At 42.0% G+C, this 15,016-nt stretch overlaps 1 protein-coding gene across 2 annotated transcripts in view; it reads left to right on the top strand.

Annotated features, from left to right (window-relative positions):
* The window catches only part of LOC126193450 (N-terminal kinase-like protein), a 138,119-nt gene that overhangs the window by 5,127 nt on the left and 117,976 nt on the right, over window positions 1–15,016 (top strand). For both annotated transcript variants that reach the window (XM_049932688.1, XM_049932687.1), the window contains exon 2: window positions 9,429–9,569. In XM_049932688.1, the coding sequence (XP_049788645.1) occupies window positions 9,429–9,569 (141 nt within the window). The remainder of the gene's footprint in view (window positions 1–9,428; window positions 9,570–15,016) is intronic.

Here is a 15,016-nt window from a genome sequence, read left to right on the forward strand (position 1 = left end):
GTGCTCCAATACTTTATTAACCGTGATAGATCCTTCCTGTGCATTAATAAAGGAATGCAACGTTTCCAAAACCTCTGTTTTTAACATGGAGTTCAAATATGTCAGGTTCTGCACTGGTAATATTTCTAGAACCCCGTCCCAGTACAAGTTACTACAACATTGTACGACATCCTCAAAAATTATTGATAGTTCACTCTGCCCCTATCGAATTCTCTGAACAAAAATAGTCTCCCCCATACAATGACAAAACTGAAACAACAAACAAGGAAAACGCAACTTACTATCGGATCCACCAAAACGCAGGAAAAAGAGAGAGAGAGAAAAAGCGCGCGCGCGCGGGTGCACACACACACACACACACACACACACACACACACACACACACACACACACACACACACACACACACAAAGAAGAAGACCGCAAATTATCTGCTGTCCGTGATCGTAACGCATACAGAACATTATGCGTCCGCTGTTGCCCTTCCCCTGACGCCTCCTTCCTCCGCTTGCTTTGCCTAGCCTCTGCAATCAGGTCACTTCCTTGTAAGTGAGGTAATCTGTCCACCATTCCTTTATAAGGCTTTACTCTACTCACATGGATAATGGACGTTTTTGTTGGCAGCTGCACTTTTAACATTCACAGGCAAAGTCATGTCCACGACCTGCTATGATCCGTGGTGGTACTTCGTCAAGAATTTTTTCGTCTTTCCCATATGTGTATATGGATTCGTGATAAGTACCCATTGACCTACCCTGTACTGTGGTAAAGGTCCCAACCGCTTATTCGGTTCTTCCTCTCTAACGCTTTCGTATTGGCCTTCTGTACCCTCTTCCAGACTTCCCATATTGTTCATGCAAATTCCCTCACTGTGTCCCTTTAGCTCCCAATTTCAGACATAGAACATCAAATGGTGATGGCATCTTTCTTCCATAGGCCACCTCAAACAGTGACATTCCGACCCCGGAATGTATTTTACTGTTATAACTCTATACCACGTATGGAAGACAAATGTCCCAGTTATCATGGTTTCCATTCACATAATAACTTAGCATTTTTGAAATTGTCTTATGTACTCAGCCGTTCCCCCATTCGCCTGCGGGTGAAGTTTACTGGTCCGTAATTTTTTAATCCTCAATAAACGACACAGCTGTGACATTAATTCGGACATGAAGTTCGTTCCCTGATCCATAATTATGCTATCAGTCACCCTAAACCTCAATAACTAGTTATTTACTAAAGCTTGTGCTACCGTACTTGCCTGTTGGTCTGGTATTGCGACCATGGCTAGAAACGGCGGAAAGTGATCAATTATAATTAAAACATATGATACCCTGCCAGTGTTTTGTTGTATGGCCCACAGATATCTAGCCCGAGAAACTCGAATGGTTTTGAATCCCTCTGGTAACCGTTGCAAAGGAATTCTTGCGCATGTCACATCCACTCGCTGCACAAACAACACTCAATTTGCTACGTATTGTTCCACATCCCTTCTCCAAGTGCACCACCAAAACCGTTCTACTACTTGTCTTCCCATTGCTCAATGACCAACATACCTCGAGAGCACATGTTCATGGGCTTGCTTTAAGATTTCTTCTCTCAAACTCTTTGGTGCCACTACCCGTGGTCCGCACCTGGTAACTCTACACAACAAATTTCTCTCCACAATGAAATGCGGTTGAATCCTAAAACTCTGGCACTCCTCATCCTTTGCTTGTGCCCTTTGCCATTCCGCGACACTCTTACCCATTACTTCTAATGTGTCTAATTTGCGACTTAATGCATCTGCATTCCCATGTTTCTTCCCTGGCTTACGAATTACTTCAATGTCAAACTCGCTTAATTTTAGAGCCCACCGTGTTAATTGACTAGAAGGATCCTTGAGTCCCAGTAACCTTCTCAATGCTGCATGATCTGTCACGACCTTAAACTTCCTACCATAAAGGTAACAACGAAAATACGTTATTCCATATATTACATCCAACATCTCCTTTTCCGTTGTGGAATAATTCCACTCTTCCCCATTTAACTCCGGATGCTCCTGTCCCTTCACCATTTGCCCCAAAACACATCCTACTGCGCCATTTGAAGCATCACATCCTAAGATGAAGCCTTCTTCAAAATTCACAAACACCAACACCGGACCAGAAACTAATCTCATCTTTAATTCATCGAAATCTTCCTGACAATCCTCCTTATATTGAAATTTAAGCCCTTTCTTTAAAAGCTTTGTTAACGGCTCAGCTATTTTTGCAAAATCTTTTACAAATTTACAATAATATGAACATAACCCAATATATGAATATAATAGAGGGAAACATTCCACGTGGGAAAAATATATCTAAAAACAAAGATGATGTGACTTACCGAACGAAAGCGCTGGCAGGTCGATAGACACACAAACACACACACAAAATTCAAGCTTTCGCAACAAACTGTTGCCTCATCAGGAAAGAGGGGAAGGAGAGGGAAAGATGAAAGGATGTGGGTTTTAAGGGAGAGGGTAAGGAGTCATTCCAATCCCGGGAGCGGAAAGACTTACCTTAGGGGGAAAAAGGACAGGTATACACTCGCGCGCGCGCGCGCCCGAGTGTAAGGTAAGTCTTTCCGCTCCCGGGATTGGAATGACTCCTTACCCTCTCCCTTAAAACCCACATCCTTTCGTCTTTCCCTCTCCTTCCCCTCTTTCCTGATGAGGCAACAGTTTGTTGCGAAAGCTTGAATTTTGTGTGTGTGTTTGTGTTTGTTTGTGTGTCTATCGACCTGCCAGCGCTTTCGTTCGGTAAGTCACATCATCTTTGTTTTTAGATATATTTAACCCAATATATGATTGTAATTGCTTCATTGTATGTGGTGTCGAAAAATTTTGAACTGCTTCTGTTAATCGAGGATCAGTTTGAACCCCTTGTTCACTGATTACATGACTTAAATATTTGAACTGCGTTTGCACAAAATTACATTTTTCTAAACTTAATGTTAACCGTGCTGACCGCAATCTTCTAAAGACTTCTCTTAAATGTGATACATGTTCTGGTATATCCTTCAAAAATACTATAATGTCATCTAAGTAAACCATACATGTCTTTGGTTTCAATCCCCTTAAAATGCCATCTAATAATAGCTGAAAAGTTGCCGGTGTATTCTTCAACCCGAACGGCATACATATATACTGATAGTGGTCCCCAGGAATGGTAAAAGTTGTCTTTGCCCTATCCTCTGGGACTACTTCCAACTGATGGTATCCACTCCGTAAATCCATCATCGTAAAATACTTATATTGTCCCAGATTGTCCAATGTGTGTGTGATATTTGGAATCGGATATGTGTCTGAAAGGGTTTTCGCATTCAGAAACCTATAATCACATCAAAACCTATATTTCCTTGTACCATCCACCAACTTCTTAGGTACGAGAACTACATTGCTTGAATATGGACTATCACTATGCTCTATGATTCCATCCCATAGTAGTTGTTCTATAAACTCCTCTAGTAGCGGTTGCATATGATGTGCTATCCTATATGGTTTCCTAAACACTGGTGTGTTATCCTCCATTGGTATGTTTGTTGCCAGAGATCTATCTTCGCACAATGTTTGTCAAGGAAGTGCAGTCCGAGAATCACCGAATACTCCTCACCTATTAATGGTAACACCTCTACTTGCTCACTAAACTTAGTTCATGGGATCACGAATTGAAGTACCGTCATACCCAATGACTCCACTTTATTATCTCCCACCCCTTGTAACCTATAACGTGGTGGCTCAAGCCTTCTCCTTCTAACCAAGTCTAGACTAATGAGACGTGTGCTCCCGTGTCAACCAGAAACCTTTGTTCCCTTCTGTTCACCAAGCCTAATAAGCAGCATTCCGTCTGTGCACCTACAAGTACATTACCTAATTTCACTGGGACTGCTCTCCGACGATTGAAGCAATCCCATTCTCATTTAATGCCTGCTGCCGCTGAGGCTACCGCCCACTTTTACTCCTGCAGTTCACGTCTCAGTGACCCATTTTCCCACATGAGTAACACCGCAACTGATGCTGACATTGCCTCCTAATGTGCCCTACCTGGCCACAACCGAAACAATTAATTTCCACTGCCACGACTCTGTGCTCCACCCTTTGCTTCATCGCATAATCTACCTACTCTAAGTATGTGACAATTCTTAGAGTTGCCGCAAGATCACTGGGATTCTCCATTCTCACTAGACGTGACATCTCCAGTGGTAATCCCTGCAAAAACACACCTAACGCCCTGTTCTCGGCCTCTTGTAACAGCACTCTATTAGTCTCCCCATTCTGTGAAAGCTCGAACATTTGTGCATTCACTTTTCAAATCCTGTCTGAGAAAACCTCCACAGTCTCGTTTCTCCTCATGACTAACACACTTAATTTTTCACGAAAAAACCTGGTTCTATTCTGTTTTTGGTACCTCTGGCGTAACCCAGCCTCAGCCTTTGAAAACATCCCCACATTGTTCAACGTTTCATGGTACAATATGTACAACTTGGCATCCCCTATCAAGTGCAACTTTGCCACTTTCAGCATTAAAACATCCGGCCACCCATTGGCCTCAGCCATTCTCTGTTGCTTTACCCAAAAAGGGGTTAATCAATGCCGTGATTGCCAGGTCAAACGGTCTATGACACTCCATGACCTGTAATTTACTTTCATCCAACATCCCTTCCCCTACTCACAATGCTTCAAATCTCCCTGCTAATTCTTCATATTTTTCTTTTTTACTTATCCTCGCCTCTGACAATACCCGAATTTGCTCTGTTAAGAGTGGCTACAGCTTCCACTGTAGTCACTGCCGCTGTAGTCACTGCTGCAGCCTCTGATTGCTGTGTTTCCGCCATTCTCGCTTATAGCTCCACTGTTGCCATTTATTTCACTCTGCTACTCCTTAACTTAGTTCTTGTGGCAAATCATTGCCCATCTACATTCTGAACAATTGCTCGCCAAATGAACAAATCTCTTACAAATAAAACAATTCTTTGGCACCCACTTTGTACATGGTAGCCCATGGCCTGACAGGCTACAAAAATTACATCACTTAGACGCTATGTTATCATGTCCCCCATTTCCTCTGAATCCACATAAATCTACAGGCTCCTCCTGCATTCCAAAAGATACCTTTAAAAAGTCCATCCTAATTCATACTTAACCCTTCAAAACACAAAAGAATGACACAAAAAAATAAATCAAACGTCACCTGTCACAAATGCAACCAAACACCTCAACGACCCCTCTACACAGGCAGATCTCAATGTTACTTGTTCAACACAAGACGTGGGAGTTGAAATCCGGTACCAGCATTGTAACCAGCACCAGTTCTGACACCACTGTTGCGGGGTCAGTGGTCGAACCCGGGACTCCAGACGGCCGAGCTGAAGCCAGAACCCACTGCTCCACATTTCGTCAGGAGGCCGAGCGAGTTCAAGAGCATTGAGGGGTAGTGCAGAGTGATACAGTGGTAGTCGGTAGCATTGCTTTATTCAGCTAATTTACAGTATTCGATGAGTGTTAGCGTGCCGCCCGCAGCAAGTCCAGTCGGCTCAGCAACTCCTGGTATGCCGACGCTGCTGCTGTGTTCATCAAGGCCACTCAGCTGGAAGTCGGCCGTGTTCTGCCTGGTTGCCGCCCACCGATGCATAGCGTCTTGCGCCACGTAACTGCCCACAATTCCAGAGACTGCTACCGTCCCTGGTCCTTGCCGCCTTCCGCCTGTTTGGCCTGCTCTGTCCAACTGCGGGACGAAGGTGGATGTACTGGTCCTTCGGGCCGCTGCTCCTCCCAGGACAGGACAGGACCGGACTCGAACCCGCGCCCTCCTGAACGCTGTGTGGCAACTTGCCGCTAGTGGTGCTTGCCGGATGGCAACACCGCCCGCTGTCTCTGGCGCTGCCGCAGTGCTGCTGCGTCTCCCACAGCGTACACCTAGCCCGGAACCCCGGTACGCCAGGTGGGAAGCGAATGTGGCCTGTAGACAAGAGTGGAACCAAGCTCTTCCTGGATCCGTTGCAGACCACTGTCACTGTCCTCTTTCAGGCAGACCATGTGATCTCCAAGTTCCAGGCTGCTGTTCCATCCCGTCCCAGTGTTGTGTCCACAGGGGCAGAATAAAGCCCGGACAAGTACATAGAAACAAAGTACAAGTTTATGCCGAACACTTCTAACATTGCTGCCAGACTGGCCCTTATAAACATAGGCCAGCACAGGTCCGTCCCGGCGCTCGATTGTCCTGGCACACTCTCTCTCTAGCTAAAATTGCCCATCTATTTATACTGGTTTTCCCCTCGCTTCTGACGTAGTGTCAGAGAGAGACAGAAACTATGGCAGGGATATATTCCCACACATCAGCCACTTACAAATAGCACTCCTGGCTCTGGCTTAGTGCGCCATCTCGTAGATTGCAATAACTTCAAGCAACACTGCGGTTTCCCGCCTCGTTGTTGCACCACTCAAAACAAATTGTGCGTGCAGTACAGCCGTCACAGCTCCGTGCCCACGAGTGCCATGTTTACATTGCGTGGCCTGATGACTGTCAACTGTTACCACACTCTGCCAGCAGCCCCAGACTCTTATCATCCAACCGCACCTTCATAGAATTTTGATAAAATTTCCCTTTCTCTTGACTAGGACTTACACTAGCGCAGCAGCAGATGAGATGCCAACAGCAGTTTTGGTACCCATGACATTCACAGCTCTCCTAAGCATCCAAACTACTGACTACACCTTCCAAAGGCGAAAATCCATCTCCCGCAATGGCAGCTCAGATCATAGGTTACGACTCCAGTCCGCATCCAATCCCTTTTCTCTGAACTTCAGTTGTTTCCTCTTCCATCTCTCCTCTGGACCCACTCACAAGTTCCTCTGTGGGGTACCTCTCGGCCACAGCTTTCTCTTGACCTATCACAAGGTCCAAAAGACTCAGTTTCTCCCAAAGTCATCCATCACCAATTTTTCTTCATCCTTGGTGCATCCCTCTGTTCATAATTGATTTATACTGATGGCTTGATGGTTGCTGGTCACGTAGGTTCTGCCTGTTCTCACACAGGACATACTGAGTGCGGTCCTTGCTGGATGGCTGAAGTAATTTCACTGCAGAGTTGGTAGCCATTTCTGAGGCTCTTGAGTATATCTGTTCCTACATTGCTGGGGCCTTTCTCATCTGCAGTGACTCCTTGGGCAGTTTGCAAGCTCTCGACCAGTATTACCCTCACCATCCGTTAGTCATGCCCTTGAACAATGCGGATGCTACGTGACCTGTGTCTGTACCCCCAGACATGTTGAGATCCCAGGGTGAACTCACTAATAGCTTGGTCAAACTGGCTACCAATAAACCGACTCTTGAGGTCGGCATTCCGGAAACAGACGTCTGATCAGTATTATGCCATCAAGTTTAAGGAATCTGAAATGTGGAAAGGCCCACTCTTACTTCACAAAACTAACTACAAGTGATAAATGAGACAACGAATCTGTGGAGATCCTTCATGCAGGCCTCTCCCAAGGACTCTACCATCTTCTGCCAGCTCCACATTGACCATACTTGACTGCCTCATGGTCATCTCCTCCATCTCAAGGACCCACCCCACTCTTGTTCTGGTTCCCCTTTGCTGGACTTTAGAGACCTAATCGCCCTGCAGCAGGCTCTTAATCTCCCTGACTCGCTACCTGTGGTGCTAAGAGATGTTGCCTCAATGGCTGACTTAGTTTTACATTTTATTCATGAAGGGGGCTTTTACAACTCTCTTTCAGGGAGGGCCACTTAACCTAACCTTATCGGCCCATTGAGGGGTTGACAGAACACGCTGTTGCCTCCTCTGCCCAGACCAGGCTGCAGCTGTCTGGGCTTGGTGGTCCAGCCCAGTTCTCACTCTACCTGCTCTTGTACTCTTCTTCCTCCCCCTCTTGCATCATCTGTTAGACTTGTTCGTCTTTTGTCTCTTTGTGCTTCTCTTGCCCATTCGTGTTGCTAGTCTTCCCTAGATAGTTTCTGAGTGGGGTGTCTCTGGTAAGTGGCGTGGACTGGGAATTGCGTGTCCTGTCATTGCATTCCGCTTTCGCGAGCTTCTGTCTTCTCCCTAGATGGGGCACCTTGCCTGTCTTCTACCTCTGTCTCACTTTTATTCTTTTTGTCCCTTATATCACCTTCATTGACGTTTTGTAGACCTTGGGGTTTCTTCCACTGGGTTTTACATGTTAGGCTATCTATGATCTACAGTATAGTAGACCCGTCTGTTTGTGGAAAAAGGGACTGATGACCTGGTGTTCTCATGCCTTTAATCATCCAATCAACCAATCAGATGTATTAGAGTGTGTACGGAGGCTTGCCAAGAGTGGTTCTTCCCACTCACATTCACAAATCGAAGAGTGAAATAACTTGTACCCAATTGACCATACATTGTAATGTTGCTCAAGGACTGTAGATATAGAATAATAGGATGGCTTCTGTTTATAGTGGAACTGTAATGTGTGTAGAATCCATGTTGAGAAGCTAAAGCTCCTAACACTGAACAGATGAATTTTTATTCGAGAGATCCATTCTAAACTCCTTTTGTGCCCATGTGTTCAGATGCTGCAACCTCCTTCCTGTTAAGAGAGCTGTATGTGGTATGGTTGCATTAGTGAGTGGTCAGTAGTGGGTGTCGCCATTTTTTCTCGCCACAGATAAGCAGGCAGTTACAATAAAATGTATCTAGAGGAATATAACAATGTGTGCCGTTTACAGTCCATTTAGAGCCTGTTTTTGGTATCATTTCCACTGCTCAGCCATGTTTCCTCTATCTTTGCCCCACCCCTTCAACAGCCCTACAAGTATCAGTGGTACAGAAACAGATAAATGTTACTGCCTCCTAGTGGACACAGCCTATTGAGAATCAAGATTATTTCCGTTTTAGAGACCATTTTTACCTTACAGGGAGCTGCCAAAATGTATACTCAATGGAGTTATCTGGATACTGTGCAGCAAGCGGGCCGTATAACACAGTGACAAGTTTCCAGGACTGAACATATCACTTTATAAGCATTCAAAAAGAGTATGTGAACAGATATGAGGTCAGATTGTAGGCTTCATAGTAACCAGAACTGGGTATATCATTGTTAATGGCAAGGCATTGTCAACAAGTAAAAGTAGCATCTCACATACTGTAAGGTAGCATAGTAGCGAAGTTGTCCCACAAAGAGATTACGTGATTAGGAGATTGTCACAAAATTCAGGAATAATTGCAGGTTATTGATGCCTTATGCAAAGAGACTGACAGCTGACATTCAACATATAATGTAAAATGTGTAAAAAGATGAAAAGATCAAATTTTGTTTTAACATTGAGTTACCACATAAATCAGCATTTATGTACTTTCTGATGTTCTTAAGCATGTTAGTTTTGAAATCATTTTGTATAAGTTCTTCTGAGGTTTCTTTACAGGGAACAAATGAAGATGTTTCAGTGTTTGTCTTTGATTTGCGGACTGGTAATGAAACTCAGTTTGATGTTGCAAGAGCAGCTGTTAAAAGACTGAAAACGCTGCGTCATCCAAGTATCTTGACGTACTTGGACAGCCTTGAAGTAAGTATTTGCATTAATTTTTACCCCAAAATAATGGAATAAAATGATATACCATTTGTTGTGAACGAGCCTATATATATATATATATATATATATATATATATATATATATATATATATATATATAGAAGGAAACATTCCACGTGGGAAAAAATATATCTAAAAACAAAGATGATGTGACTTACCAAACGAAAGCGCTGGCACGTCGATAGACACACAAACAAACACGAACGTACACACAAAATTCAAGCTTTCACAACAAACTGTTGCCTCATCAGGAAAGAGGGAAGGAGGGGGGAAAGACGAAAGGATGTGGGTTTTAAGGGAGAGGGTAAGGAGTCATTCCAATCCTGGGAGCGGAAAGACTTACCTTAGGGGGAAAAAAGGACGGGTATACACTCGCGCGCACACACACACATATCCATCCACACATATACAGACACAAGCAGACATATTAAAAGACAGAGAATTTGGGCAGAGATTATAACTGGAGAAAGTAACTGGAGATCTGTTGTGAAAAAAAGGCGAAAAAGTGTTGGTTAAAGCTGGGCTATGTTGATCCTGTGGTGAACTTGGGTTGGTAGACAACGATGTGCACAAAGGTTAGGTGGTTGTGTTGCCGCCAAAACACGTTAAGGGATGGAGAAATTCGGGAAAATTTCAAAAAAACTGCGTGTAAATGTATTAAAAGGAGTGGTTTTGTGGTGGCAGATTATAAAAATGAGGCTAACAATTGTCTGGCGAAGAAATAATGACGTTAAAACCCGTGGGTATCGGCTAAAAATTATCAGTGATGTGCGAAAAACTGAAATGGAAATAAAGCGAAAGTTATCAGAACTAGACGAAATGGTTGTTTAGTAGGTGAAAGGAACGGTTTGTGGACTAGAAACGGTGGATTTTATAGCAGCGGCAGTGTTGAAAGCGGAATTTTTTTGTGGTATGGAAGTGGGTGACGTATTGTTGAGTATATATAGGCGGGATAAAATTGTATAGTATACTATGGTAAAAAGGAGAAGGTGAATACAAAGTGAAACTACTGGCAAAAACAAAAAGGGAAAATAAGACGACAGAAAAGATTTCGAAATGCAACAGTGACAATAACAAATGTAATTGTTGGGTTAAAATTAATGATATGAGTATAATAGAAGGAAACATTCCACGTGGGAAAAAATATATCTAAAAACAAAGATGATGTGACTTACCAAACGAAAGCGCTGGCACGTCGATAGACACACAAACATACACACAAAATTCAAGCTTTCGCAACAAACTGTTGCCTCATCAGGAAAGAGGGAAGGAGGGGGAAAGACGAAAGGATGTGGGTTTTAAGGGAGAGGGTAAGGAGTCATTCCAATCCCGGGAGCGGAGAGACTTACCTTAGGGGGAAAAAAGGACAGGTATACACTCGCGCGCACACACACACACACACATATCCATCCACACATATACAGACACAAGCAGACATATTAAAAGACAAACAGTTTTTTTTACACGACAGTGCACCTGCACAGAAAGCAAAAACTGGCTCAGGATACAATCAAAACACTTGGCCGGGAGCTGCTACCCCACCCGCCGTATTCACCAGAGTTGGCCCCTTCCGACTACCATTTGTTTTCATCAATGGGACACGCATTGGCTGAGGAACACCTCAATTCCTACGAAGAAGTCGAAAATTGGGTGTCTGATTGGTTTGCTTCAAAAGACGAACATTTCTATTGGTGTGGTGTCCACAAATTGCCAGAAAGGTGATCAAAATGTATAGAAAGCAATGGTCAGTACTTTGAATAAAATGTTTTTACTTTTCAATTCAAAATTAGTGTTTCATTTTCACAAAAAACGCTCATTTCATACCGGTACACCTGGTAGACTGCTTTAAATGTAATAATATATTTGTCATTTTTTCAGTTGGTTATGGGCTTTATCTTCCATTTATGTGATTATTGAGTTGCATTTGAAATGAATGGATTTGAAAACGCAAAATGGATTTGAAAACGCAAAATTTATGGATAGATTAATTACGAAGGCTGTATCTTAGTGTACTCAGTGAATTTGATGTTTGATTTGGGCAATCACACGAGCACTGTCATTCCTCCAGGCTTACTCAAAATGTTATTTCATAATTCGGGAGTGATTAGGTGGTACTTTGCTTGCAGGGTGCTCTAAACAGTGAATGTATCATATGGTGACTAGGGCAAAATCACATGTGGGTTCCTCAATGCTTTCATTCAATAATGTCATATGAAATAAGGTTCTGTGGTAATTTATCTTTAAGAAAGTAAGTCTCCATTGCACAAAAAGTGCTGTAAGAAAAATATGCGCACTCACCCATAATCATCTTTTGTAGACTCCATTTAAGAAATTAGGCATTCCGACTACTGCTTCACAGTGTATTTTTTTCCTTCATGAAGTTTCTAGTAAATAATTCCGTACAGTTCAAAAGGGACAATGAAATACATAATTACTGTATCAGAAGGAAAAATGACATTCGTTACTCCACATTAAAAGGTTGCCTTTAGAATGAAAAGGGGTGCACATTGCTGCAACAAGAAGTTTTGATCACTTATCCAGTGCTATAAAATGTCTGACAGACAGCAAAGGAAAATTTCAAAACATACTAAAAAAGTTTCTCCTTGACAACCCCTTCTATTCCGTAGAAGAATTTCCATTGCTATAGTGACTGTAATGTGCACAAGATTGTGGGTAGAACTTACTAACTCCCAACATCTGTATATCTTTTTTTTTCGTTTTTTAAAAAGGACACTTAGAAATGTTCAGAATGCAACCATAGGCACAAATTAATTTTCAATGTGGATGTAAAATGGCTTGTTCACATCATTAAGATCTGTTGTGCAGAATGATCCATCTAACATGAAACTAAGTAACTACAGATGAGAGCTGTGCCAGACATCTAAGAAACAAACCCGTTTCATCCCATGTGAAGTTCCACCACATGGGAATAACTTTTCCAAGATGGATTATCGCATGTTGTCTACATACACCTACTCTGCCGTCATAATGTAAGAATGTAGCAACATGCACTGTGACTTATCATTAGAGGCAACCTTCTACAATACTTTGAGCATCCATTGAAGGTGTTCTTGTACCCATGCTGATCTGTGTGCTCTGTGACCTGCATTGAGCAGAGATAGATGTTTGGGGCATTGGCTTCCACACCACCTACTGGGGTGTTTCTTTTAGATAGTATGGGTGATTGCTCCTTCTTGTTGTGGAATAATGATGTGATGTGTAACTAGCAACAGTGTGGTCCTATATCTGCTGTTAAATCCACAATAGTTATTTTAGATCCCTGTGACTGACACATTGTTGCCAATTACAATTGACTCTTTTGGCTGTGGCTTTCGCCCAATTGAAATAATCGTGATTGACTCTTTGCTTAATGAAACATGCAAAAACCAGCATATGCTTTTCCTCTGAGAGGGAGTGTGTTGGGCATCTGTGATATGTCTGGAATTGAAGACACTGATTTTGCACTTGCTGACCATCCCACATTTGACTGTCACACCAACAGCTGGTCTATAGTAGGATGACATCCCAGTCATATGGCACACCAAACTATTCCATTCACTTTGGTAACTGTAATAGGTTCTCTCCAACTCTCCCCTCCAGTTGATTATGTGTATATCGTATCATGATATGGATGACAGAGTTAATGACCAGTATAAGTTTTGAATAAATCAAATGGCATCTCACAAAACAGCATAGAAATGAATAACGTTGTGTGGTCTACAGCCTGGTGTGCTGCTTTTGGCTTTATAACGTCTGTTGTGACTTCACGAGGCTGAGGAGACTGCTTTCAATCCTTTGAACATCATAAATGCCAGTTAATCTCTGGGAATTGAATCTAGGACATTTTCACCAGTGGTTAGTGATACTAATCTTTAATCCATGGGAATAGTTGCATGTAAATGATTTGCAGAGATAGAATGGCTGGCATGTGATCAAAACGTAAGTGAATACATTGTGTCTGACCAAATAATCTCTGTCAAATTTATATAATGGAAAGACACAAAGAAATTTGTTATTGAAATATGCTGCTGAATTTTTGTGCACTGTTTATACTTAATTCTCTAAAACCTCTGAGTACTGTGTACACAAAAATTGTTGGAAGCAGGGACTACATGAAAATAAGAACATTCACATTGGTTAAGTATCAGCTTTTATTGAGGTCTTCATTCCAAATGCTGGTTTGTTGTAGCTCTCCATGCTAGTTTATCCTGTGCAGGTTTGTTCTTCTCTGTTAAATTACTGCAATATACATTCACTTGAACCTGTTAGCTGTAGTCAAGTCTTGATGTTCCTCTAAAATTTTTACATCCGACACTTTCCTCCATTACTAAATTAACCAGTGGTGGCTTGCACAAAATTTTATATAACCAACTCTTTCCATACACTTATCATACTAAATTTCCTCATATATTTGCTACTTTACCACTACCTTTAGCCTTTTGACTTATGAGGGTAGTAATTGTAATTAAATTGAATATATTAACTTTACTATACAGATTGAAATGGTTAAAGATATTTAATTTTTTAATTAATAATTAAACATGTACTGTGACACCAGTACAGCAACTGCTCCTCAAACATCCCTCATACTCTGTGTAAATCTTTAGAGAGCATTTTCCATTTTCCCATAGACCACTCAGGTGAAATGTTCTAGGGACTTGAAAGGGGCATCTACCAGCTTCTCCTCATTTTTTCCTTCATATATCTAGTGGCAAAGAGCCTCTTTAGCAGTTCGTCTACAGAATTCGCCATGTTCCTTGCACATTACTTTACACTCACTTTGGCACTGATTGCTAGTTATTGTGGAGAGAGCACTGCAAAACAACTTTTTATCCTTTTGTTTGAGTACCAGCATGCATTCAAAGAGAAGCATACTTTTAATGCGATTTCTGGCTCGCATTCAAAGAGAAATGGCATAATCTACAGAGCTATTTTACCTTCAAGAAATTTTAAGTGATGCTATATGATTTGCAGACAATCCCTTTTACACCGTAATCTGACCATAAACGCAGACAAATGCTGCATAATGTGTATAAGTACTTAAAAACTCTCTCTGATGTGAATAATGCCCCAATGGTTAATAGCATGAGTTCTTGAAAGATGTGAAATGCCAATGCATGACTATTCAGTGTGTGGTATGCACAGTCTTTGCTCTTTCTTTAAAATTTCACTTTGTGTCTACTTATTTTGTTGTATGTTAGCTAATTGCTACATATAAAACTTGTGTGCATAATAAATGTTTGTTTACTAAAAGTGAGAACCAAATTTCAAAATAAACATTAATTTAGTGGTCCTTTGTGTCAGGGAATATTTGTACGAGGTCTGTTCAAAGAATTCCAGAACATTCATAATTTCATGCCAATGGTGTGTTGGAGCAAAATGCAGTTAGCATCCCTGCACATGCCTGTATTTAATCTGTA

This window comes from Schistocerca nitens, chromosome 1, assembly GCF_023898315.1.
Source record: "Schistocerca nitens isolate TAMUIC-IGC-003100 chromosome 1, iqSchNite1.1, whole genome shotgun sequence".
In the NCBI taxonomy this organism is placed as follows: domain Eukaryota; kingdom Metazoa; phylum Arthropoda; class Insecta; order Orthoptera; family Acrididae; genus Schistocerca; species Schistocerca nitens.